This window comes from Astatotilapia calliptera, chromosome 1, assembly GCF_900246225.1.
Source record: "Astatotilapia calliptera chromosome 1, fAstCal1.2, whole genome shotgun sequence".
NCBI classification, from domain to species: domain Eukaryota; kingdom Metazoa; phylum Chordata; class Actinopteri; order Cichliformes; family Cichlidae; genus Astatotilapia; species Astatotilapia calliptera.
The window spans coordinates 32,945,955-32,970,482 of NC_039302.1; the positions used below are offsets into that span (position 1 = coordinate 32,945,955).

Below are 24,528 nucleotides of genomic sequence, written 5' to 3' on the forward strand. Positions count from 1 at the left end.
AATTGTAATCTGTGTCTCACGTGGGCACACACTAGCAAGCACCTGAAGGGACCATATAATGTAAGATTATACCCTACTTTATATTGCACAATGGGAAATCCAAAGTTCAAACAAAGCAGTAAATGAGAAGTGTTTGAAATACATAAAACTGTATTTATCTAATGATAGTCACAGCAAGTTTCATGACGTTGAAGCAAGGTGGTTTTTCATTTGATTAATTTATACACCTAAAGGCGCTGTCACTGTTGACTGTAGTTTGAAGTCTTTGCTTTAGCTACAGATAAACTTAGCTGTGAGCGACAGAAACGCACTGTGAACTAACTCAGTCATTTCAATCTTTTAAGAAGAAAATACACAATATGTCAGTTCGTGTTTACAGCTCGTTTCCACTGCCCTCAGGGACCAAAGTTGGGATTATCAGGTCTGATTATCGCCCAAATTTTTGGCCACAGAATGGCACGTAGCAGGAAACAGTCCATTTCAGACACGGCATTACTAGTAGAAATACTCCATTTGGTGAGTGTGCTGCCTGTACAGAATATGAGGAAGGTAGATCACATTATGGCCACTCACTGTGGTAACTTTCCAGTAAATTCACATCATATGGACTTTTCAATCCACTTTTTCAATTCAATTGACATTTTGAATTCACTACATGTATGAAGATTTTTTTTTAAATCATAACTTTAAATACTAAATATTCCAGATGGTCCTCTTTCAAAAAACAGGAACCTGGAATGATATATGTCGCATTACTGCTTTATTGGTCATCACAGACCAACCGATTAACGTGCATGACTGCCAACAGGGCTGATAGCCTGCATCACTTTCACGTCACTGCATTTTATTGGCAGGATGTTTCACTACAAAGCCTAAGTTAGAATATCAGCTAATTTCAGGATCAAACTTCATCTCGAGCAAAATTATTAATGGAATCAAAGGAGATTTCAAGAGCGTGATGGGCTTAAAAGAGTAATGGGAGAAAAAGACCATGTGTGCAGAACATTGCAATGTAGGGCATTGATCATGTGATTTGACTCGAAAATGGTGTTAGTGTAACTTAGGGCATGAATTAAGTATAGTTTCAAAAACACAACAACTGCAATGATTTACACAAACCCACTTTTTTCCAAATACACAACAGAATACAACATGTCAAATTTTTAAACAGTAAAAATGCAGGAAGAGAAGAAAAAGAAATTATACTTGAGTTTGGCAGCTAACAATCTCCAGAAAGTTTGGAGTTCCCTCTGTAAACATCTTTTTTGTTATACTTGTCCCAACTTTTTTTGAGGTTATATATTGTTGCCATTAAATTCAAAATCACCTTAGTTTGAATAAAAACAGTATATTTTCTCAGGTTTTTCTCAGGTGTAATAAATTTCAGTGTCCCATCTTTTTGGAATTGGGGCTGTAAAGAAGCCCCCAAAAAGCTATAATCATGCTCAACAGAGCAGGATACGACATAGCTTTCAACTGACAGTCCAGCCACTGTTACCACTGGAAAACAGCAAATCATTAGAAATTTTTAAAAAAAAAGATGAGGCCCACTTCTTCATTTGGCAAGAATAGACTCTGATGAAAGGCAAGATGCTTCATCAGAATAGGGGGGATTTTTGTACTATGAAAAGTTTCTCAGAAGACTATTGAAGAATTTTTCTTACATTTCACAGCCACCCTGCAGGATCCAGAAGGCTGGTTGGTTGTATGGGCTAAAATACATGTATGTATAACTAAAGTAAGGCTAACCGCATGATGCAAAAAACTAAGGCTCGGTCCTGAATCAATATGCCCTTCCTAAATAAATAAATATATAAATAAATAAAAAGATATTGGATAATGTACTGTACTTTACAGTTCCTAATTTGTGCAGTATAAAGTTCCAACAAAGTAATAAATGAGAAGTGGCTGAAATACATAAACCATTATTTACCTCATGACAGTCATGGTAAGTATCATGACCTTTGAAGTAAGGTGGTTTTGTTATTTGATTCATTTATACAGTATGGGCACTGTCACCGTTGACTGTAGTTTGAAGACCTGATGTCTCATTGATAATTAGCTGCAGATCAGCTCAGCTGTGAGCTCTAAAAACCAACTTGGGAGGAGGGGGGGGGTTCCTGTTTCCCCACCATCAGAAACATACTGGTCAAGTCTGCAGTCATTGTGCCCTTGATTAATGCTCTGGCAAATCACTAATCCTTCTTTACACATTAGATGGAGCTTACAAAAAGGAGATTTATTTATTTATTAAAAAAATAAATCTAATCAGAGGATTGGAAAGTAATTGGAGGACACACCTGCATGAATTAAAAAAAAAAAAAAAAGTCTAGCAAGCACTTTAAGGCACCATATAGTTATACTGCACAAATAAGGAACTCCAAAGTTCAAGCAAAGTAGTACATGTGAAGTGGCTGAAATACATAAACCATTATTTACCTTATGATAGTCACAGTGAGGTGTCATTTCTTTAATTTCACTAGATTTTTATGCTTAAACATGCAAATTCAGTAGTTATTGTATATTCATCTGCATGAATTTCCAACAGACAAAGTATAGCAAATTAAACGCCTAAATGCACATTTTGAACATTTTCTTTTCACTATCCTAAAATGTTACGGAGCAAGTACATGGGGAAAAAAAATCCACTCTTTCTGCCTGCCATGTCTCACCAAGTTAAAGCTTGTATTGCCTATCCTTGTACAACACATCATTAGAGCCAGAACAGTCAGGGTCCACATGAAGGCTTTTGCACGAAGCCAGCTCAGTTCAAGGACATGCTGAGGCCAACTGTCCATCATACAGATAAACATGTCCCAAAACCTTCCTCACCAGCCTCCTTTTAAGTCGCTTTTTTAACTATATTAGATAGCGAGACATTCAGCAAGATTGCTTAAAAAACTGTTCTAGATCGCAATAAACAGGAAATAAACAGGCAATGGTTTAAGGTCGCATTGTTAAACAAACCTGAAAGTGGGTACATGTACGTGAAAGCACTTTTACTGTCCATGAAAAAACCCTTTGCAATATGACTAATGCCAAGGTGTGTATGAAAATCATCCTTTGATACTAGTACGTACTAGAAAGGCATCCTGTCTGATTGGCATGATTTCTTATACAAAAGGGATCACTCAGTGTTAGTACAAAAGCTAAAGCAAGCTCACACATGCATCAGTGGTTGCAAGAAAAGCATGCACAACTGCACACAGTGCATTCTGTCTCCCATTTCAAAATGAGGACGCCGCTGTTTGAAGGAAAAAAAAAAAACAGATTTTATGAAAAGCCCGACAGTACACAAATAACTGATGATGTTGTTTTATAATGATCCCGGGTTAATCCGTTGTTAAACATTAAAGTACTCTGGCTGAATGGGTCTTCTAAATATTAGAGATGTAGAGATCTGACCAGGCAATGATTTACTGAAGCAGATAAACAACAAAGGCTTCTGTCAATTTTGAAATGTTCTGCATACAAGTTCTTATCCTGAAAGCAAGCTCCTTAGAAATTACAGGAAATTGTGCTCTCATTTTTAAAATATTTATCATGTACAGACCTCTGACAAAATAAAGGAAATAATCTGTTACGCTGTAGGGGTAATTTTTTGGCAAGGTTTTGATCCACCTCTCCCATAAGAGCTGAAGCCTAAACACAAACCAAATTTCTGACTAATTAACATTATCCTGAGGAAATAATTCAATTCCCCCACTCCACGACACAACTCAATGAATGGTTTGGAGAGTATGACATGAGGAAATCAGATCGTCAGATCTCAATCCATTTTAGCACCTGTGGGAGATTTTGTACTAAAATGACAGTGAAGACACTGTATTGACAGTGTTAATCACAAATACTAGATATACTTTAGAAGAAAGTTGCTCAGTCTTTAAAGCAGAGATCCAGAGACTTGGAACACGAAACCTGCACTAAACATCTTCCTGCAGAATGTGGTGCCCCTTAGCAAGACACTTTCAGTTTCCCTTAATTTACCACCCCCATTCCCTCTGTGTGTATACGTTCTAAAGTACTGATGCAAGTTACAAAAGGTCACATCCATCAATGCTCTTTGAAGCCTCTAATGCTTTTTTCTTCCCTTCAGCTGATGTGTTGTGTTGAGTAACTGCATCACGGACGTCTCTTGCTGAACAGGACAAGCTATTTCCTGAAACGAGTCTATTTCACAGTTTGTGGTTCCTATGCTTTAATATGAGGCAAGACAGTGACTGCAGAAAATACAGACAAAACGACAAAAAAAAACATTTACAGATTCAGTAGACTACATTTCAGACATATAATAGTCAACATAAAAGCTGAAAGCTTAAGTATTGTTACTATGTATACTAACCATAAAGATGTATGTCGGTCTACAGCAGTTAAGCCGGTATGAACCTAGTAAGTTTTCGAAATTCAATCAGCGTTGGTAAAATGTCATCAACAACAGTATTCTTCATATAGTGCATTTTATATGCAAGCCTTTACCATGTAGCTCCATGCAAGACACTATGTAACCATCCGTGTCACCCTGACAACATGAGGCTTGTCCAGCAGCGTCTTGCAGGAGCACTGGGAGGTGACCATGATTCATTAAAAGTACCACTGAAACCATTTCTTCCTTGATATCAATGCCGAACTGATGAAAATGTTATCTCTCTATTAAAAATCATTTAAAATGAAATGTAACAACATGTTTCAATTCGTGAGAAAGAACAAACATTTACCGTAATTGTCAGATGCTTGAAAGGAGTTCTCTGTTACCCTTCTTTAAAGACTCATAAACTAAAGATTCCCACGTGGCAAACTGACAGCTCGAAGGTGACTTCTCATCTGACCACCAGGAGTAATGTTGCCGGACAGGAAGAAGGCTCACCTGACTAGCCGCACCTCGAAGACCCCAGCAGGTAACTTTCTGCTTCTCGCCAGGAAAAGAGAATAAAAGGAAAAACAGAAAGTCATATTTACCTGTTTTTCCCCGCCCGCTGCTGGAAACCTCCAAGGTATTTATCCTTATTCAACTCATTTCAGTGTAGCTGGAATTACAAAACAGCAACAGTTGTGCACATCGATTGCAATTTCTGGCTCTGACACACTTCCTCCTCCTCCTCTCCCTTTTAGCATCAAATATCAGCTATGACACAACAAAGCGGCTTATGGGCTCTTCAAAATAAAAGCTCTTCCGAGGACCGCGTGCACTGTCCATCTGCACATTAAAGGAGAATGAAATACATAACCTGAAAAAAATACATGGGTATTTTGAAACATATTTTTACAGAGGTTATCTGCATTTCTGTAAGTTTTAAAGTATTTGTCTTCAGCAGTGAAACATATTGAATGTCATTTTACATTCGTTTTGTTCGTGTCACACACCCCGAAATCACTCAAATAAAATGTGGTTATGGCTGTGGTTAAGTGTGTCAAAACATTTGTTGAAATGCCTTCAGATAACAGCAAAATGTATGTGCAGATATGCTCAGATGAAGATGCATTCATCTTACCGATACAGTAGGCTATAGCCACCATTAAAATTAAAATAATAATTTTTTTTGGCTAGGCTCATTGGCTAGGCAGCTTTTTGTGGATCTTAAACTAATCCTTCCCTCAAACATCTGTTTGCTCTCATAATTCTCATTAACCTTGGCACATTTAATCCGTCCCTCGTCCACCCCCGAGTAACTGACGTCGTTGCCCATTGTGGATTTCTCTGAGCTAAAAAGAAAAAAAGCTGCACACTTCTCATATGACTACTCTGTTCATTTACTCGTTTCATATTAACTGAATCGTTTTACCTTTTTAAAATCACAGTCATAACAGTCTCACTTTCAACTGCTATTTAATTGGCATAATGTAGTTATTCAACAAAGACGAAATATTACAGTTTTTGCCCGTTGCTTGAACACTATAAACCCATGCTCAGACTAAAGTAACACAACGTGAAGCTTTTGTTACCATACCTCAAACACATGTACCCATACCTTAAACAAAAGCGCTGCTTTGCACCCCAGTACCAATTATGCAACACTCCTACTCCTTTATGCAACACACATGGTCCTGCATGCTACACTCTATTTCATACATAAGACACTTCGCTCACAAAATGAAATCTCAGGGTGCCATTCGGAAAACACATGTATCCAAAATACAAAACACATCGGATAATTGCAACCACTCAAATACACACCTGAAGGCACGTACTTGTGTCACAGGGTGGAAAGGGACAAGTCATCTAAGTTTTTCTACTATGCATGTTTTGCTGCGTTTTACCTTTTTAATATTTTAATATTGTACACTGGTTTATTTTTATGAGTTTTACTGCATGTTTTAATGGTATTTATTTGATGACTTGTCCTGGAAAGACTCCGCCCCTACCTGATAATAGACTGTTCACACCTGCGAGAGATCCCAGAGAGGCCAATAAGAGGGCCTGGCAGACCAAAGGAAGCAGTTCGACCGAGAGGCTAGAATGACGGCCAGGAGTAAGTGGTGCCAGGCGGCGGCGGCGCCTGCAAGCCGAAGGGGCTGGTGGAGCTGGGCGTTAAGAGGACGGACAGCACCAGCGACTAGGGACGCGGAGCGAACAGGCGGACGGCAGTAGTAACGAGAGCCCAGCTTGTGCACTGCGGGAGAGCAGAGGCGGCGAGACAGCTGGTGCCGACTTGCAGTTTAAAGAAGCGGCGGGCGGAGTTGAGAGCTCTGCCCACCCGGGGTAAGTCTTAGACTTAGCCCCTTTTATTGAATGAAAATTGCCGACAAGAATAGTGACTGCCGCTCCCTCCCTTTCTTCAGCGTACCAGGACGCGGAATGCGGGGAGGAAGGCGAGGACTCCGCTGGGTTTCCCTTTTACATCACTTCGCTGGACTTTTTTAGTTCTTTGTGACTTTTATATCGTGGCGGATGCCACTGGACTTTTAACGTTGTGTTTTATTGCTTTTTATTGTGTTATCCCTTGGCCAAGGTTGTTTTAATTTATCTTACATTTTTAACTATTTAAATATAATAAATTATATTTTTAATCTTACAGTTTAAATTGTGTGTTTCCCTTGGCGGCTCCACTGCTCTGCCCGTTTTTAGGAAGGTCTCCTTCCTTTTAAAAACACAAAAACAACTTGGAAATAAAATCAGCCTTTCCGCTCCGTTACACTTGCAAAACCGAACACCAATTAGCCAACTACAAAAAGCCCTCAGCGTAGCCATTTCAAGAACTTTGCAAGCATGGATGGAGGGAGAGCAAGAGGAAGAGGTAGAGGAGGAGGAGGAAGAGGAAGAGGAGGAGAAGGCCGAAGAGGCCATGAACGGACCCATATTTCTGATGAAATAAGAGCAACTTTGGTGGACCATGTCATCAACCATGGCCTGACTATGAGGGAAGCTGGGCAGAGAGTCCACCCACATCTAAGCCGCTTCACAGTGGCATCTGTAATACGAACATTCCGACTAGAAAACAGGTATGTCTTCACCTCCATACCTTCTGCTCTACTCAGATGGTTTCATAGCACTGTTCTACAGTATATCACATTACCATATCAAGTGTACGGGGTGCTAATGCTCCTTTTGCAGCCAAAGTGGCTGATTCCTTATATTGAAGTACAGTGTTGTACAGTGGATGACACAGTACATACAGTAAAGTACTGTAAGAAAAATAAGCAAACCGATGACAATATGTGGTTGTATTCCTCCAGAATGACCCGAAGACCTTCTGGGGGAGGACGGCAACGCCTGTTCACACAACAGCAGGAACTTGCCGTTGTGGACCTAGTGAGGGCAGACAATGCCATCCGTCTCCACCAGCTACGACGGAAAATACTTGCAGACAGGCGAGTGTTCAGCAACATAGACCATGTGAGCATCACCACCATCAGACGCATCTTGGGTAAACTCAGCATCACCATGAAGCAGCTCTACAGAGTCCCATTCGAGAGGAACAGTGACAGGGTCAAAGGACTTCGAGCTGAATATGTACGGGTACGTGTAACTGTCCCTTACATTTACAATAGAGTATTGGTGAAGTCCAGTAGCAGCTGAATATGTACCATATCAGTACCACATGGATCTATTCTGAGAGCTGCACAGGTACCTGTGTGATGGGGTGAGGGTGCCGTATGTGTAGCACTGTAGTACAGTGACATGTTCCCCTTTTTTTCAGAGAATCTCGGCCATGGATGGAGCTGCACAGCCTCATGAATACATTTTCATTGATGAAGCTGGATTCGACCTGAGCAAAACAAGACGACGGGGTCGTAATGTAATTGGCCAAAGGGCAATTGTGCACGTCCCAGGGCAGCGCGGGGGAAACATCACATTATGTGCCGCCATATGCCTTCGAGGGCTTCTGCACCATCATGCAATACTAGGTCCATACAATAGCCAACACATACTCACATTTCTAGATGCTCTCCATGATATAGTTGTACAGAACAGAGCAGATCAGCCCAGGTTTGTGGTGATATGGGATCATGTCAGTTTCCATCGGGCTGCTCTGGTCCAGGCCTGGTTCTCCAACCACAATCAATTTGAAGTGGTATACTTGCCCCCTTACTCACCATTTTTAAACCCTATTGAGGATTTTTTTAGGCTTGGAGATGACGTGTATATGACCGCCAACCACATGCCCGCATGCCTCTTCTGCAGGCAATGGAACAGGCCTGCGGCGACATTCAGGTGACAGCAATCCATGGATGGTTTCGACATGCAAGAGGATATTTTCCCCGGTGCCCAGCGGGAGAGGACACTGCTTGCGATGTTGATGAGGTCCTGTGGCCAGACCCCAACAGACGGCGGGATCCATGAGCCCACTTATGCACAATTGTCATGGTTTTTTGTGTTTACAGTATAGTGTTTTTTTCTATTGCAGTATTATTGTGTTGTGTTTTTTTTTTTTTTTTTTTTTTTTTTTTTTTTTGCTTTATCTGAATTCATGGTACTGCGATGTACACTATTGAGTAGGTCTATTTGCATTTTTGGTTGTTTGGAAATGTGTCTCCTGTAAATGTGCCTTCTGAATACACAATGGAAATCAAGGACTGCAGTGTTTTATGTAAAGAAGACTAGTGTGTTCCCCCTGATCTGTAAGTGTTTGCATATGATGCAAGTATGTGTCATTTTGTCAAAAGAGTTACATTTTGACAGAGGAATGTTAGGTTTTGGGAGTGGAGTTTCATTTTGGCACAGATGTGTATGGTATATTTCCCAGTGTTGTGTCGTGTTTACTTGTGTTTAGAGTTTTGGCACAATGAGCGACGTTTTGCCAAATGTGTTCAAGCAACGGGCAAAAACTGTAACATTAAGTGGGGGCGATCGTGGCTCAAGAGTTGGCAGTTCGTCTTGTGATCGAAGGTTGCCGGTTCGAGCCCCGGCTCGGACAGTTTCGGTCGTTGTGTTCTTGGGCAAGAACTACTGGTGATGGCCAGAGAGGCCGATGGCGCGATATGGCAGTCTGCCCCAGGGCAGCTGTGGCTACAACTGTAGCTTGCCTCCACCAGTGTGTTAGAGCGAATGAATAGTGGAATTGTATAAGCGCTTTGAGGGTTTCGAAAAGCGCTATATAAATGTAATCCATTATTATTAAGTACTTTACTGCTAATGTTTATGATTTTGCTATGTCTCTTGCTGCCAGCCCTAAATGCTTTTGAGCAGTTTCTTTTTTCTGTATTTTCTGTTTTCACGTCGCTGCTGCATTCCCATCAGCATCACAGCTTCTTTCACAATTGTAATTTACAATTCATTGGCCACGTGAAGCCAGGTACCAGACACATATCGGGGTGGCTGTAGCTCAGGTGGTAGAGCATGTCATCTACTGATCGGAAGGTTGGTGGTTCGACTGGCTTCCCCTAGTCTGTATGCCAAATATCCTTGGGCAAGATACTAACCAAATTGCTCTCCGATGCATCCATCGCAGTATGAATGTGTGTGAATGTTAGCTATGATGCACTAAGAAAAATGTGCTTGTGCGAATGGGTATGCATGGGTGAATGCACAAGTTGTGTAAAGCGCTTTGAGTGCTCAGATGAGTAGAAAAGCGCTATATAAGAACCAGTCCATGTAGCTATTTTATTGCTGGTGTCAAAGAAACATAGAAATAGTATCCTGTTCTAAAACCCTGCATCGTGTTTCAAAACTTTCACTTTGCTCTTTTTTTGTATCCGTCTTTCATTGCAGAGTCAAAGCTGTTACATTTTCCAGCCATGCTCTCATTCAGTGGAAGCACTGTGGTTAGTCTTTTGCAGCTTTTGCTTCTCACCACATGCGCTACCTTGTACTTACCCACATGTTGCATTTTCTCAGGTTTAATCATCTTCTGCTCAGTCATAAAGTCATTCAGTAAATTCCCATCTCTCTGGAGGTAAGATTTCTCTCAGTACAAGAATTCAATGTGTCTCTTATTGTATGGATTCAGTGCCATTAAAGTAATATTTATATTAACTGTCTTCATCCATGGTTATCTCAGATATATACAACGTATATTTAAAAAAAAAAAATCTTAATCTCACAAAGACACACAGGCCTTAAGTGTGTAACCATCATTAGGCACAAGTTACTTATTTAATAAAGACCAAAACAGATAAATACTCTATCAAAAGACACTGGTATGGGAGTCAAAGGTACATATATACGATAACAGATTTAAGAACAAATTCCTCTAAAGAGTTCCGCTTTGTTTTCTGATCTATGACATTGTGTTTTATCACCTAACACCATCAGCCAAGCAGGAGTTGATGTGCATGTGTTCAGCAGCTTTTTAAAAAGTTTCAGCAGTTTTATCTTTCTTTATAATGCATCCATTTTCCTAAATCTTTTTTACAGGGATGGATATATATATATATATATATATATATATATATATATATATATATATATATATATATATATACTAATCAATAAACCTTTTCTAGAGAGGAGTTGTCTTCTTCTCACATTTATTTTGGGGGGTTTTGGGCTTTATTTGATAGTTTAACAGTGATGAGTAGACAGGAAAGAGGGGGAGAGGGTGCAAAGGTCTCCAGAGATCCGACTCGAACCCAGGCCACTGCATTTCAGCTGTAAGGCAAACAGACGCCTCCTCGACCAGTAACCTTTTTTTTTTTTAAGAATTGTTTCCTAAGCTTTCTTAACAAAGCCAGTTTATCTATTTATCTAAGAAAGGATACAAATGGTTCTGTAGTGTAGGCTTTAACAACTTTGCTTGGCAAGCAAAAGGTTGCTGGTTAAATTCCAGCCAGAGACACAAATCCCCCTTGGGTTTGTACCAGGAAGGGCATCTTTTATAACACTGCCAAGTCAAATATGCAGACCTACCTGCTTTGGCGACCCCTTGTAACAAAGGAGCAGCTGAAAGTAGCTTTATCTAAGAAATTATGGGAGTTTCAGGAGACAAAGTGTGAAGGCAGGCAGATAAAACACACTGACAAAACGCTATAGTTACACCAAAAGTGATATATATTAAAGATACTATGTACAAACAATAGTGACATGTTTTGGTAGTACATATACAAGTGTCCATGGCTTTCGATTTCAAATCTGAATGAAATATTGTATAATTTTGTGCACAATATAAAAACACACACAACATAGAAAACAGTATACTGCTTTGGCTGATATAAATACGTGTTTTTATAAAGAGGAGTAACAGAAATGATGATGTGGAGGGAGTATTGCTTTCACGATGGACTCATTTAATGGTTTTAAACCCTGAGAAGATTAGAAATGAATTGGTTGACACCAAGTAACTTTACCCACTCATGAACTTTGATTTTATGCTTTGTCTCTCTTCCATCCAGCGCCACAGTGCACTGCAAATGGAAATAACTGTACTCTACTGTAACTGTACTGCATTTGGACCCAGATATTTAATCTCCAAAGCTTTAATTGTTTGTAAAAGAAGAAAATAAGATTAAATGAAGTACCACTGTAATTTCAGCTTTATCCAATCAAGAATGCTCAGACGAATGTTGCTCAACCCTTATCAAGAAATTCCGAGTAACCAAAACAACAGCAAAAAAAAAAAAAAAATTAAAGAAAATTCAACAGAACACGTCAATAAAAACCACATTTCATTTGCACAACAGTGTCCTTCCTGTTTTTTGCCCTGGTGCAGCTTCTCGATGTAGCTCCAGGCTCTATGTCACCCAGCTGTCCATTCGGATCCGCTTGACTGTCGGACTCTCCCTGCCCTCTGACCGACTCGCAGGGAGCAAGTGGAAGTCAGGTCGCTGCTGCTCTTCCCGGTCACTGCTGCCCTCGTGAGAGCTGCAGGAGGAGCCAACGCTGTCAGAAGGGGATCGCCCCATCTCTGCTCGAGCTGATGAGGAGGCAGAGGAGTGAAGATGAGGGTGAACATGTGGATGGGTCATGTACCCAGACTGGCTGAGGTGGTCGCGGGGTGGAGAGATTGGCTCAGCTTTGATGTTGATGTTATGATTGGTGCTGATGGAGAGAGTGGAGCTTCCTGACCTACAGACAGAGGAAGAGAAAATTTGAGGCTGTGACTCTGGAGTGAAGATGCCATCTGGTGGTGACATGGCTGTAATCGGCCTGTAAACAGAAACGTTTTCTCTGAAAACTGTGGCTATTGAGTACATGTAATAATAATAATGTATTTAAAGTAAAAAGCGGAGATAACTGCATTTCTGTTTAAAGCTCTTTTAAACATCTACGTTACCACAGATTAAGAGGCCAGTATTGTACTTACAATTTGATTGATTTCATAGCTAGGGTAAAATGTGTCTAATAGACGTAACATATAGCAGATATGTTGATTTATAAAATAGCTTTTTATTACATACATCACCCAAAAGTACATAACTTCATGGTCTTACACAAAAGCAAAAATGTGTGATGTTTGAACCAGAATTATTATTTATTACATATTTTAGGGCAATTATCTATGTCATGGAATCTGTTGTCATATATATTATATCTATGTATATATTTATACATATTTGCATTTCTCCAACTCTGTGCACGCTACTTCAGTTTACTGCACACTGTATGATCAGGTAATTTTTAACTTTATGTCAACAACACAGTATGTCTGCACAAAAAAAAAAAAAACAGTGTAAAGAAATGGTTAAACATTTAATCTGTAAATCATGAAGGGAGACAGTTTAACTGTGTCAGGCTCTTACCCCATGGAGCTCAGCTGCTGTTGCTCCCATGCTGCCATTGAGCTCAGAGAGGGCCCTGCAGCAGAGTTAAAGCCTGATAACTCTCCACTGTTCAGGGAGTAATCTGACAAAGACAGAAGAAGAGAGACTAATAATAATAATAATAATGGACTGCATTTATATAGCATTTTTCGGGACCCCTCAAAGCGCTTTACAATACCACTATTCATTCACTCTCACATTCATACACTACATGCACATCATGCCGATCAAAAAGCATTACACTTCTATAAAAAGTCAAACATTACCTTTTTTAACAACACTTGAATACAGTATAAACGCTGCACCACAACTTCTCTTACATTCTTGTTATGAGCTGCTAAGCTACCTGAAACTATTTCACTTTTAGTAATGTGCTGAAAATTTGTAAAAGTGAAACCAGAACTCACCCACTAGAGCCCTGTATTTGCCCACATGCACGGAGGCCTCTATACTCAGTTTTGTGACACAAGGTAGCTGAGAGGCTTTGAAAGTTGGTATTTTGTTGATGACTGGATTAAATCATTGTGTTTGAAAATACTTATAGTACACAACAACACAGAGAACTCTGTTGTGTAGCATTAGAAAAATATTTCAATACTACATCATTTGGCAACGATCACAGTGTTTTTAGTTAGTTAACTAACTTTAATTAGCTATTTCAGGGTGTTTTTTTATTAATATAACTGAATACAGACTGGCTAGAGTGCTTTGAAAAAAATTTAAATGTTAAAGAAAATTTCAGGCCAGAAAAAAAGTAATTTCCAACTAACAGTGGGATTTCATCTGCCTTGCTAGAAGGCAGGGCTGTTATGTGCTTGGTTGTCTTAAGGGGAATCTTTACACAGTCTGCACCTGGGGCCTTGTCTGGTGTGGTAGACCACAGCATCTATGGATCTTGTACTTAGAGCTTGTTCCTGTGCTGCCATGATTAGTGCCTCTGTGATGTCTTTCAATCCAGCTTTGTCCAGACACTGGTAGGATTTCTGAATGTAAGCCACTCCTTCTATCTGCTGCAAACCGTGCACGGGCCTATCCTCCCATGATGGTTTGTCTCCTTGCACCTCTTCTTTCTCGGGTTTCTGCTGCCTAAGGTATTAACTAAGCACACGGTCAGTTGTGGCCATGTTGTTGTTGATGTTTGTTGTCTCATCCTGGACAGTGGTTTGGTTTATTTCAGAGAGATAGAAGGCAGGAGAATAAACCAGCTATACTCAGTTGAAGGGGATATGGGAGAAAGACACAGCCCATAATGGCAGTGCTCAGTGGCTGACCTTTTGCACTCATGTTGCCATGGATTAGCACACTCACACATCCATGATTCACAGTTACCACTGTGCAGCCAGTGTAGTAGTCCTGGCCAGGTCAATATAAAAAAAAAAAAAAAAAAAAAAACAACACACACACACACACACACACACACACACACACACACACACACACACACACACACACACACACACACACACACACTGTATAAAATCTGATCTAGACTAAAATGGTTTTATTTAATCAGAGAATGTCCTGCCAGTGTTCATAAGACTTCTTTTCATTTTCCTTGGCAAGGTTTAAGGTTGTAGTTTTGTTCCACTTGACCACAATGAGCAAAAACGCCCCATGTGAAACAATTACCCATCTCTTGTTTGATAGAAGTTGATGCTAACTGCAATTTGTGGATACTCGCGGAGACTTTTGTTGTTGTTAGTAAGGCTTTTCCTTTACATCCAAACACCTGAGTCATTTTCATTTTACCTATATTCGCAGCCTTTACTCTTGTATTCCATCCCATATCGTTATGAAATCTCACAGCTCCAGTTTGTTATTTTTTCAGGGAATTCCTTACAATCAAGAACTATTAGAAACAATTCAGGCTAAAACTAAAACAAAAAAGTTATTATTTTTCAAGCTGCTTAATAAGCTTGAAAACCTTCCAGTGTGACTGAACTAAAGCATTTCTGGATAGAAGAGGGGGTCAAATTGCCACCATGAATGCCAGGCACTGATCTCTAGATATCAAAAGTATGTGGTTGCAGCTACTGCTGCTAAAGCTGGCAGTTTGGCAAGCTATTAGGCCCAGGGAGCAATTCATTTTTTCACATTCACCTTTTCACTTCCATCCAAGTAGCATTTAAATCTAGCATTTTGTATTTTTTCAGGCTGCTGTTGCTTTATGTTTTTTTTATTTTAAAGATCTAACAGTGTTTATGTTAAATGAATGGGATACACACAAAAATAGAGTAAATTCTTTTAAAAATTGCCCTGATACAGTTGGTCATACCATTATAAACTGTCTAAAAGAGCTGAAATTTAACACCCCCTAATTACTTCAGCAATTCCATTAACCAATTAAAACAAACCGCAATGTACACTGTTTTCTTATTTGATTTTTTGGGGGGCATACTGTAAAATATTGAGGTCAGCAGGGCTAAGGTAACTACAGAAACACAGCACGAATAGTAAAAAGAACTTGTACCGTTGTAGGCCGAGCCGATGCCAGCATAAACCAGACTCTGATGGGGTAGACTGGGTGTGGTGATAGAGACAACTGGTGTGGAAAGAGGCTGACTGGACTGACTGCTACTCATCCTTTGGTTATTCTGAAAACAAATAATAAACAAAGACATAAAGTCACTAAGTTCACTCATGAAATGTTACTGTTCTCTTAGTTTGTTGCTTTTTGTGCTTAGATCGCAATTATAGTGTTCGCTAGAACTAGACTTGTAATGCTGTGGCAGCTGTGGCTACAACCGTAGCTTGCCTCCACCAGTGTATGAATGTGAGAGTGAATGAATAGTGGCATTGTAAAGCGCTTTGGGTGCCTTGAAAAGCGCTATATAAATCCAATCCATTATTATTATTATTAATGCCCCATTTCAACCACAAGATGTCAGTATAAGCTCACATCCTCTGTTTTAAAAACAAAACAAACAAAAAAACATTAATCAGTTCAAAATATATAGTTTTGAATTTCCTACACTTCCCATAGTGCTAGCAGAAGTTGCACATGAATTGAACAAGGATTTGCATTCTTCTCAACAAAACTGAATGTTTTGTAAAGACAGAAGTCTAACAGAAATCCACTAACTATTCAGAAACTGCAGTTTAGTTTAAAAAATGTACTTTTTGAATGTTTATGTTTAACCCAAGACTTGATAGTCTAATTTATCAGTCAGTTTCCTTTAATGACATGAAATCCTCTTCTTTTCCAAAAAGCGATATCAGTGCAATTTATTCGGCTGTCTGCTTTTAGAAAACACACAACTGAAATATCAACTGAATAGCAGCAGGTAATTCATTCTTAATTATTCATTGTCCTAAAATAGCCTATCGGTTCAGAACAGGTGGCTCATGAACTCAACTTATCACACTGAATTTAGGAGTTGTTTTTCGTTCATCTTTCAATCACGTCACCCTGAACCAGGTCATTCATTGCTCAGCAAACATAAAAACAATGGGTTAACCAACCCATACATGTCTCATTCCCTGTGTTTTCTATGGTGTCCTTGCATTTGTGGACTACAGATAATGCACTACAGAATCCAAGTTAAAGCTGTCATGGTAGTAAGTAGTAGACACAGACATCCTGTTAAGAAATGCAGACCTCCTCAGTTGTTTTTGCTTTGTTGTTTTCGCCTGTTTGTGCAAAACACACTAAACAAAGCATGCCGCTTACACTAACATGTGCACAGGAGGAAGTGAAAGGCAGTTTCAAAATGATCACACTGAGGAGGAGTTGTGAGACCACAACACAACATCTTTTGCTGGAGTGAATGAAAAGCAGAAAGAAAAATATGAGTGGCTTCTTCTGTTGGTTTAAACAGGGTGGAGGCATTAGCCGTATCATGGTTCGGATTTTATAAGTGTTCCAGCTTCAAACGACTGCAAACCCATTCAGCACAGTTCCTGAAAACTAGACTCTGCCAGATTCTGTTTCCTGCAAACATGACAACAACAAATTATTTGTCACCCAGTCACCGATAATTGACAAACAGATAAGATCAACAGAATGATGAGGAATTATGATTACTTAATGTGGAATGAATGGCTGCTGATTCATCACTTCTCCAAAAGAAATTTAGTCACTCTGAATTTCAGTGACATTAAACATCGCTATTAAAACTTTAAAAGCTACCTCTAATGTGCTCTGAATTTGTAATCTAAATTATATTTAATATAGATTTATTTTACTATTCATTTCTAAATAGTCTGGATATTCTTTTCTTATATCGCACATATGTGAAACTCTTCCTTTTTCTATGAAAAGACCTCGACATTAATTTCTAGAACACCAGAAAATAGAAACTCATATCCTTCTGCAATATGTAAAAATCCCCTGGAAACCACAACCAGTAGAATAATGGAGCTGGTCGGTCACCATAAAAAGAAAAATACAAAGAAAAGAGTGTCCGTTTCCATTGTTTACTAATTGTTACATCATGTCTGAGCACAGTGTGGGAGGCAAGGGCAACAGTAGGAGAGTTAAGGGCAAATCAATAACTTCAGCGACCCGGCACAGCTGCAGAATGTGGAATCTTAAGAAAGGAAAACAGACTCCTTCTACAGTCTTCCAAGTCATCTTACACAACCATGAACTGGTGCTCTGATGTCATGTATATAAGAACCGTAACTGTGTGTACCAGGCAGCTTTTAAAGCACTTTTTTATGCCCAATTTTTCGCACTTGATATTATTTCTGCATTTCTGTTCTACTGGTACTGAGTCTAAACAAGACTTGAGCTTCCATAAAGAATTTGCACTGCCCTCACAAAGAGACATATGACTTGGAAACTTAGTCGAACTGTCGGACTTTTCAGATGAACAGGCTGTTGTTTTCCAAAACTTTTGGGCAAAACTTGAACTAATAAGCTTTTACATTCTTTTTTGTGTTAGTTTAAGCTGCTATTTAGTGTGAATGCCAATTTGGGTCATAGATTTTATGATGAGATATATATGCATTTAGTCAAATGTGTGACAAACTTCAGTCTGGAAACCCTTCAGGCTAGTCTGTTGACTCAGCCTCTGAGTATAATGGCCGATCTTTCACAGCTTCTGGCGTAGCCAGTGGGCTTTCTAAGGTGGCACTCCCCTTTTACTCTCCACACAGACGTTTTACCTAAAGCCTACTGCTACTGGTTAAATCCTAGCGTTTCCAAAAAAAAAAATCTGACTAGAAGTGGACCACAAACAGAACTTTGCACCTTGCCTATAGATTCTGCACATCCACGTGTGTTTTAAAGAGATTACGGGAACCTTAAATGTAATCAAAAGAGTGTTAGTTCACAATAAGACTGAATCTTGTTGAGTCTACTGGAAGGGACTATAAAGAAGTAGCAGTGAAGTCGGTCAAATGAGGCATGCAAGCTTTTGCCAGTATTGTCCATTCTTCAAAGGAACTATGATTTCATCTGTAAAACCACCAACCATCTGCCCCAAATAGTGTCAAACCAATTGTTCTCAAAAGTTGTTGGCCCACTCTGTGGTAATCTGTGTCATATATTTACCCTGTTCATGCCTGACTCCAGGATCCCACAGGCTTAGAAAACACAATGTACTGTTCTGATTCTTAATAAAATCCAGATCAGGAATCAAAGGTTCATGGTTTTATAGAGCTGTCAGCAGCTAGAGGACTCTTCCTAGTTCCAGTCAAAACTAAAACTACATCACATGTTACAAGCTTGATTGCTGTTCTGTATTGGACCTAAATAAATACATAAAGCTTTAGGTAACATTTTTAAGAATATTACTCATTATAAAGGCTTTTTTGTTTTGGTTATAAATATAAAAGAAAACACACTTACCAGTGTTTGCATCATTCCTTTGGAGTGGGGGATGAGGACCCGGAGGTCTGTCTTGCGGCTGGTAGGGACCATGCTGTTCCCATGAGGTGGAGGAGGAGGAGGAGATTTTGATGGTATGATCTTTCCAAATCCATTCACTAAATACAGACGTGTGGAGGATGTTAAGAAGTGATGGTAATTCAATTCCAACTTTCACTTAAGTGCTGATTCTAGCTACTTTTTGTAAGAATTTTGCAAAGGATATTTTTTTGTTAATGGAAAGCATCATGCATATAGCACAAGTTTTAAATATTTAGAGCTTTGGAATGCACTTGAAAATGGAGTGGAGTATTACAGTCTCATGTATTAGATCCATTAAATCAACATGTCCACAGCCAAGTTCTGCATGCGGACTGGAGAAAGTACAGCTATATATTATACAGGAGATAATCATGAATAATTCATATTTTCTCTCTCTTGGCATTACATAATGGCAGTGTTCCTGAGAAGGAGAGCACGGCCATGGCAGGAGGGGAATTATGCAAAGACAGTTTGTAGAAAGGGTTGTGGACCAAAGCATAAGGGCAGAAGAGCAGCAACAAAAACCAGGAGGGATGAAACTGAGGTGCAGCCAGGCTCCTGGAAGAACACATCCCATATCCACTGGCCTTAGCTGACCAATAGCAAATCCATCACCATCTTACATCAACTCCCACTATTTTAAGAAGCGCTAACAGAACCTCAGAGGAGCCATGAACTAATTATCAGATTATTTCTGTGGAACCTCTTTCTTATATTTCATTCTTTCGTAATTTATTGGCTAATTTTAATCCCTTAAGGCCTCTAGAAAAAAAAATCAAGAAAACAAATAACTATTTGTTCAAACAGATCACACACAGTTAACACATGCAGCTGCTCACATGGGATCACAAGCAAAACAAGCTTGCAAAGACTGCTCCATATGCAGGGAGTTGTGTTTGTGCGTATGCAGTATACATGTCAGAGCATGTTTGTTAAACTCCTGTTGGATACATACCAGTCGGTCCAGATCCATTTTGCAGAGCCAGCTCGGAACTGCCCTGCAGGCCACCTGAGGATAAACACAACACACTCGTTAGGATTCGTTATTACGTTTTTCTCGCATTTAATGTTCTGCAATCACTAAGAACCACTCTGCATGCATCCATCTTTTTATCTTATTAATAAGATTTTAAATAAGACTGCAGCTTTAAGTAAGATTGCTTTAGATCGTTCACTTTCTATCTGCTCGAATGTATTTTCCCCAGCAGGGCCTTTTTCTGTACAATAACAGTCAAACTGTTGTTTTTATCAGATGCGCTGTCTTCAAATCAATGTTAAGAAATAAATAAATACAATGGAAATCAGTAATTCCTCCTGCGCAGAATGTTTGCATGGCTCATCTCCTGCATCTCCATTAAAAACTACTATACTGTCTAATTAAAATACATAGTTTTCTACATAGTCTCTCTTCTACTCATAATTCTAAGGCTTATCTGGACATCCTTGCACACATTCATTTTCATGTCTCCTCTGAGTTATTGTCATCGGCTCAGTGTGCAGTTTAACAGTAAGTTTAGTTACCAAAGAACAACACAAAGTTCATATTACTCACTTCCAGCACTCGGGGGTCTTTGTGAAGAGTTTATGTTTCTGTGGAGGTGCGAGTGAGGTGAGGTGAGGATACCACCGTCAGCCAAAGCTGCTGTGGCTGCAGCTAGTGCCTGGGAAGTTGCCCCTCCTCCTCCACTGTGACTGTAGGCCATGCTGCCTGGTGCTACATGCATGAAGTGCTGTTGATGCTGCTGCTGCTGGCCTGTGGACTAAGAAGGCAGCAAGAGACAAAAAGAGCCAATCAGCATTAAAATGAAATACATGAACTGGTAAAATGCAATTGTCTTTTATCAGTTGTATTGTCTTCATCTTTGTGTCTGTGAGCATGACCAGACATATTATCACCACAGACTGTGGATGGAGGATAAATGACTGGAAGGTTCTTAATTAATGACCCTACAGAGAAAATGGGGGTGGGAACAGTCACTAAACAAAATGTTGAAAACCAACAAAAAAAACAAACAACGCAACTTACAATTTTATGAGTCTTCATCATGTTGTCAAACTCTTCATTAATCTTCTTGTATTTTTCTTCAGTATTAGGAGTGAGGACATAGGATGCGTCAGCATCAGGGCTGTCGCAGCCTCTGTGTTCCTTCTTGTTAAGGGCCTGTAGGTGACATAGTTATAAAGGAGTAGCATTAAAAAAACAAAAGGGAAAAACAGGTAAGCATTGGTTAAAAAACAAACAAACAAACAAAAGCCTTTCACCACCAGTTCTTTAGTAAAAGGTTAAAATTAGTAAAAACATGCAGTTTAATGAGCATTTCCCCTGATAATCTGATTGTTGAGAGTAGAGACAGAAGAGAAAGAGTATGCATAGTCAGTACATGAATTGATTGTGGAACATTAAAATTGAGGTACTACCAAAAACAGGATGTGTATGGATCTGGTTGCTCCCTGTGTGCAATATGGTTGAAATCAGGAAGGGTAACTGACCGCTGAGAACACTAGAAATCAGATTCAAGTCTCGTAACGCTCACTGTACATAGCTGCTTCTCAGACACTGAGAACACATTTGCAAATTTACAGGTTTATAGTCAAAACCTTTTTTTCCCCGATGCACCTTTGAGTATGCATAGATAGTGATATTTCTATACAGACTTCTCAGGCAAGGTGTTAGTCGCAGAGGTGGCAAAAGTGCAGACATTCTGTAACTAAGTATAGATATTAGTGTTAAAAATGTTTTCAGTTTTACTTAAGTAAAGAAGTACAGGCTCTGGGTTAATGAGGCAAGTTGTGTAAAGCGCTTTGAGTGTTCAGATAACGTCGGAAAGCGCTGTATAGGAACCAGTCCATTTACTTCACACTAGGCTTTTTTTTAATGTGTTTCACCTTTTGTACACAGTTTCTTACTCAGTCTACACACATAAAAATAAACCTCATCTCTGAGCTGCACCAATAAAGGTACTTAATCTGCACAATCACTGACAAACAAGATGAAACTGTAAAGTGGTCTTAAGCAAGATATTTAAGCACGTCCCTGATTATTTACTGGAAGACACTGATGTGACACTGAACCTCATCAACACCTATTTCAGCTTCAGTTTCTAAGGTGAGAAAATTTTAATGTCTCAGTATATCAGCTCTGGAGCAGTATAGCACCTTGTGGAGACAAATATTATCTGCCTCCATATTTACTGTGAAGACTTTGTGACTTTTGAAGCCGCTGCTCTGTGTAGTTTGCACTTTATGGGTTTTCTTCCTCTAAAGAGAGGCTGCTCCATAAAGCAGACTTGCTGATCTTCTGTAGCAACCTTTTAAACATAATGAACCAGAGCACACACATATGTTTTTTAGAGCATGCTAGAAACAACTTTAAATGTAGTTCGATGGTTTTAGTTATGTATGGCAGACAGACAGGGAAATAAAAGGCAAAGAGTTGACTGTTAATGGATCCCTGATCGTCACTGAGAGTGAGCCATCTAATTAGATTCACAACTCCTGTGTCTGTGGAAGGTTATATTACTACTGGCAGTGTAGCTTAGACAAAGCTCTACAGTGCTGTCAAAGGCAGTGCTGGTAAAGAAAATTGTACTTTGGAATAGGAACTAAATCTTGGGTTGGAATTCCATTCATGGTAAAGGCTAGAGCCCAAGACGAGTATCACAAATCATCAACATTCTTCAATTATTATAGTTATTAAACACTCACTTGCCACTCTTTTAGTTACAAAAGTCATTAAAACAAATATCTGACACTAACAACTAACAACTCACTGCATGTAGTCATGTTAACATCGTCAAAATGACGTGCCAGAGGTCAAAGTAAACATCAGAATGGGGAAGACTGATGACTCAGGTGTCTCTGAACATGGTGCCAGATAGGCTGGTCAGAGTATTGCAAAAACTGATGATCTACTGGGGTTTTTCCAACACAACCATCTCTACATTAAAAAGAGAATGGTCTGAAAAACACAAACTGTTCATTGAGCAGCAGTTCTCTGGAGCTGCTCTCATATTAGTACTTTGATCTCTGCCATGTACTTAAGGACAAACAGTATCTGAATATTCTGTTCACTATGCAGCCCTGTTCATCTTTTTTGATGCTAACTTGTTTAACAAGTACTTCAGACATTTTTTTTTTCTGGAAAGACCCGTCTGCTACAGCCTGGGATAAAATAAGACTGACAAACCCTGTAACAACAAAACAATGAGCTAAAAGATGCTGTAATTCTCCAGTGGATTATAGGCCTCCGTAAGCACATTAATAAGTGATGGTACATTTCAAATATTTAACATCAACATGTGTCATGCATTAAAATAGAAGAAGATACGTAATTCCCACTGTACATAAAATCAAGTGAAGCATGGCATTTGCACTGCAAGCTGGTTTTGAATGATTAGGTTTAGATGACTAGTTTGAAATGCAGACCGAGTAACTGATATTTGGTCATTTTCAGCACCTGGCCTTTGGCAGATGAGTCACTCTAATAAATAAATAAACAAAAATCATGCCAATATCATGCAAGCCTGTACAATTACATAATTTCCCTGGTATCCATCACCTCATCTCTGCTCATCTCACGTCATAGCGTGAAATGAAAGGACCATCAGGGCAACACACCACCCAGCTGACTGTTGGCCCAACACATGTGCTTTGGATTCCCAGACACTAGTACTTACTTAAAGCTTTAAAAACACACACAAATCTATTTCCACAACCGCTGACCGCTTAAACAGTCACTCACTCAGTTCCTGTACAATCTGGCTGCTGCATTTCAGTTCTAGTAAATTCAAGCTAAACAGAATAACAAAGGATGCACATATTTCTGTCCATTCAGTTCAACACAAGCTTTAACTAATCCTGTCTGACTGCTTGTTTGTTGGATGCTATTGTTTGACAACTATGTTGTTTTGTCTAATTATGGGAAGAGATATCACGGTATATTATGTGGGTTACCAATTACTTGTAATTATTCAAAGTGACAGCTTTCAAACACAGTAACCATCAGGGATTTAAAAATGCTGTAAATTACAGAAGGAAAAAGGATGCAAAATGCATCCAAATTTGCAGATCTGCTGCAAAACCCTTTGACTATCCACCATCATGCTGTGCATTTTTTCAGGAAACAAATGATGTCCAATACAAAGAGTCTGGTGCAGACATTTGCAAATACATTTGCAAATATTATACATCTGTCTTCTGGCAAGACTACCAAAGGAAAACACTGTGACACATAACCTATATTGAGATAAAGGCATTGGAACGTGTCTCTGTAAACAAGAAGGCCAGGAATGTTGTTTAAAAATTCATCTGTGCTTTCAAAGACTAATGTCTGTCGTGTGAAAGTAAGCTCTGGCACAAAGCCTTGACTTAGCTGCTGATTAAGATCAAATGATCACACTAATATCTATTCTGGTCCAAGTGTCACATTAACAACAGACAAAAAAAGATGCAGGAAAAGCCCCTATCTGCCTGCTTTAAAGCTTTAAAATTCTGGCATTCTAATGTATACGCACTGTAAGTCTTCACAGTACCTTGTAAAT

At 39.3% G+C, this 24,528-nt stretch overlaps 3 protein-coding genes across 9 annotated transcripts in view; 1 reads left to right on the forward strand and 2 right to left on the reverse strand.

Moving 5' to 3' along the window:
• The window catches only part of LOC113026367 (multiple C2 and transmembrane domain-containing protein 2-like), a 45,037-nt gene extending 38,080 nt beyond the window's left edge, over window positions 1–6,957 (reverse strand). Inside the window, exons 1-2 of one of the 3 annotated variants that reach the window (XM_026175071.1) lie at window positions 6,173–6,957; window positions 4,957–5,024 (exon numbers count right to left, since the gene is read on the reverse strand). The gene's annotated coding sequence lies outside the window, so the exon portion shown is untranslated. Of the gene's footprint in view, window positions 1–4,956; window positions 5,138–5,966; window positions 5,989–6,172 lie in introns of those variants that run through there. The other 2 variants (XM_026175079.1, XM_026175098.1) reach the window with 2 other exon arrangements.
• A 401-nt stretch (window positions 6,958–7,358) lies between these two features.
• Window positions 7,359–8,779, forward strand: LOC113024383 (insertion element IS630 uncharacterized 39 kDa protein-like). The gene is made up of 3 exons (XM_026171461.1): window positions 7,359–7,437; window positions 7,672–7,954; window positions 8,136–8,779. Exons 2-3 carry the CDS (start codon window positions 7,673–7,675, stop codon window positions 8,652–8,654), a joined length of 801 nt encoding a protein of 266 aa, XP_026027246.1. The 5' UTR covers window positions 7,359–7,437; window position 7,672; the 3' UTR covers window positions 8,655–8,779.
• Window positions 8,780–10,893: 2,114 nt separating this feature from the next.
• The window catches only part of LOC113026412 (myocyte-specific enhancer factor 2A-like), a 47,251-nt gene continuing 33,616 nt past the window's right edge, over window positions 10,894–24,528 (reverse strand). For all 5 annotated transcript variants that reach the window (XM_026175181.1, XM_026175211.1, XM_026175191.1 and 2 more), the window contains exons 4-10: window positions 21,015–21,149; window positions 20,541–20,748; window positions 19,944–19,997; window positions 18,929–19,065; window positions 15,605–15,728; window positions 13,114–13,216; window positions 10,894–12,439 (exon numbers count right to left, since the gene is read on the reverse strand). In XM_026175181.1, the coding sequence (XP_026030966.1) occupies window positions 12,106–12,439; window positions 13,114–13,216; window positions 15,605–15,728; window positions 18,929–19,065; window positions 19,944–19,997; window positions 20,541–20,748; window positions 21,015–21,149 (1,095 nt within the window). In that variant the 3' untranslated portion in view covers window positions 10,894–12,105. The remainder of the gene's footprint in view (window positions 12,440–13,113; window positions 13,217–15,604; window positions 15,729–18,928; window positions 19,066–19,943; window positions 19,998–20,540; window positions 20,749–21,014; window positions 21,150–24,528) is intronic.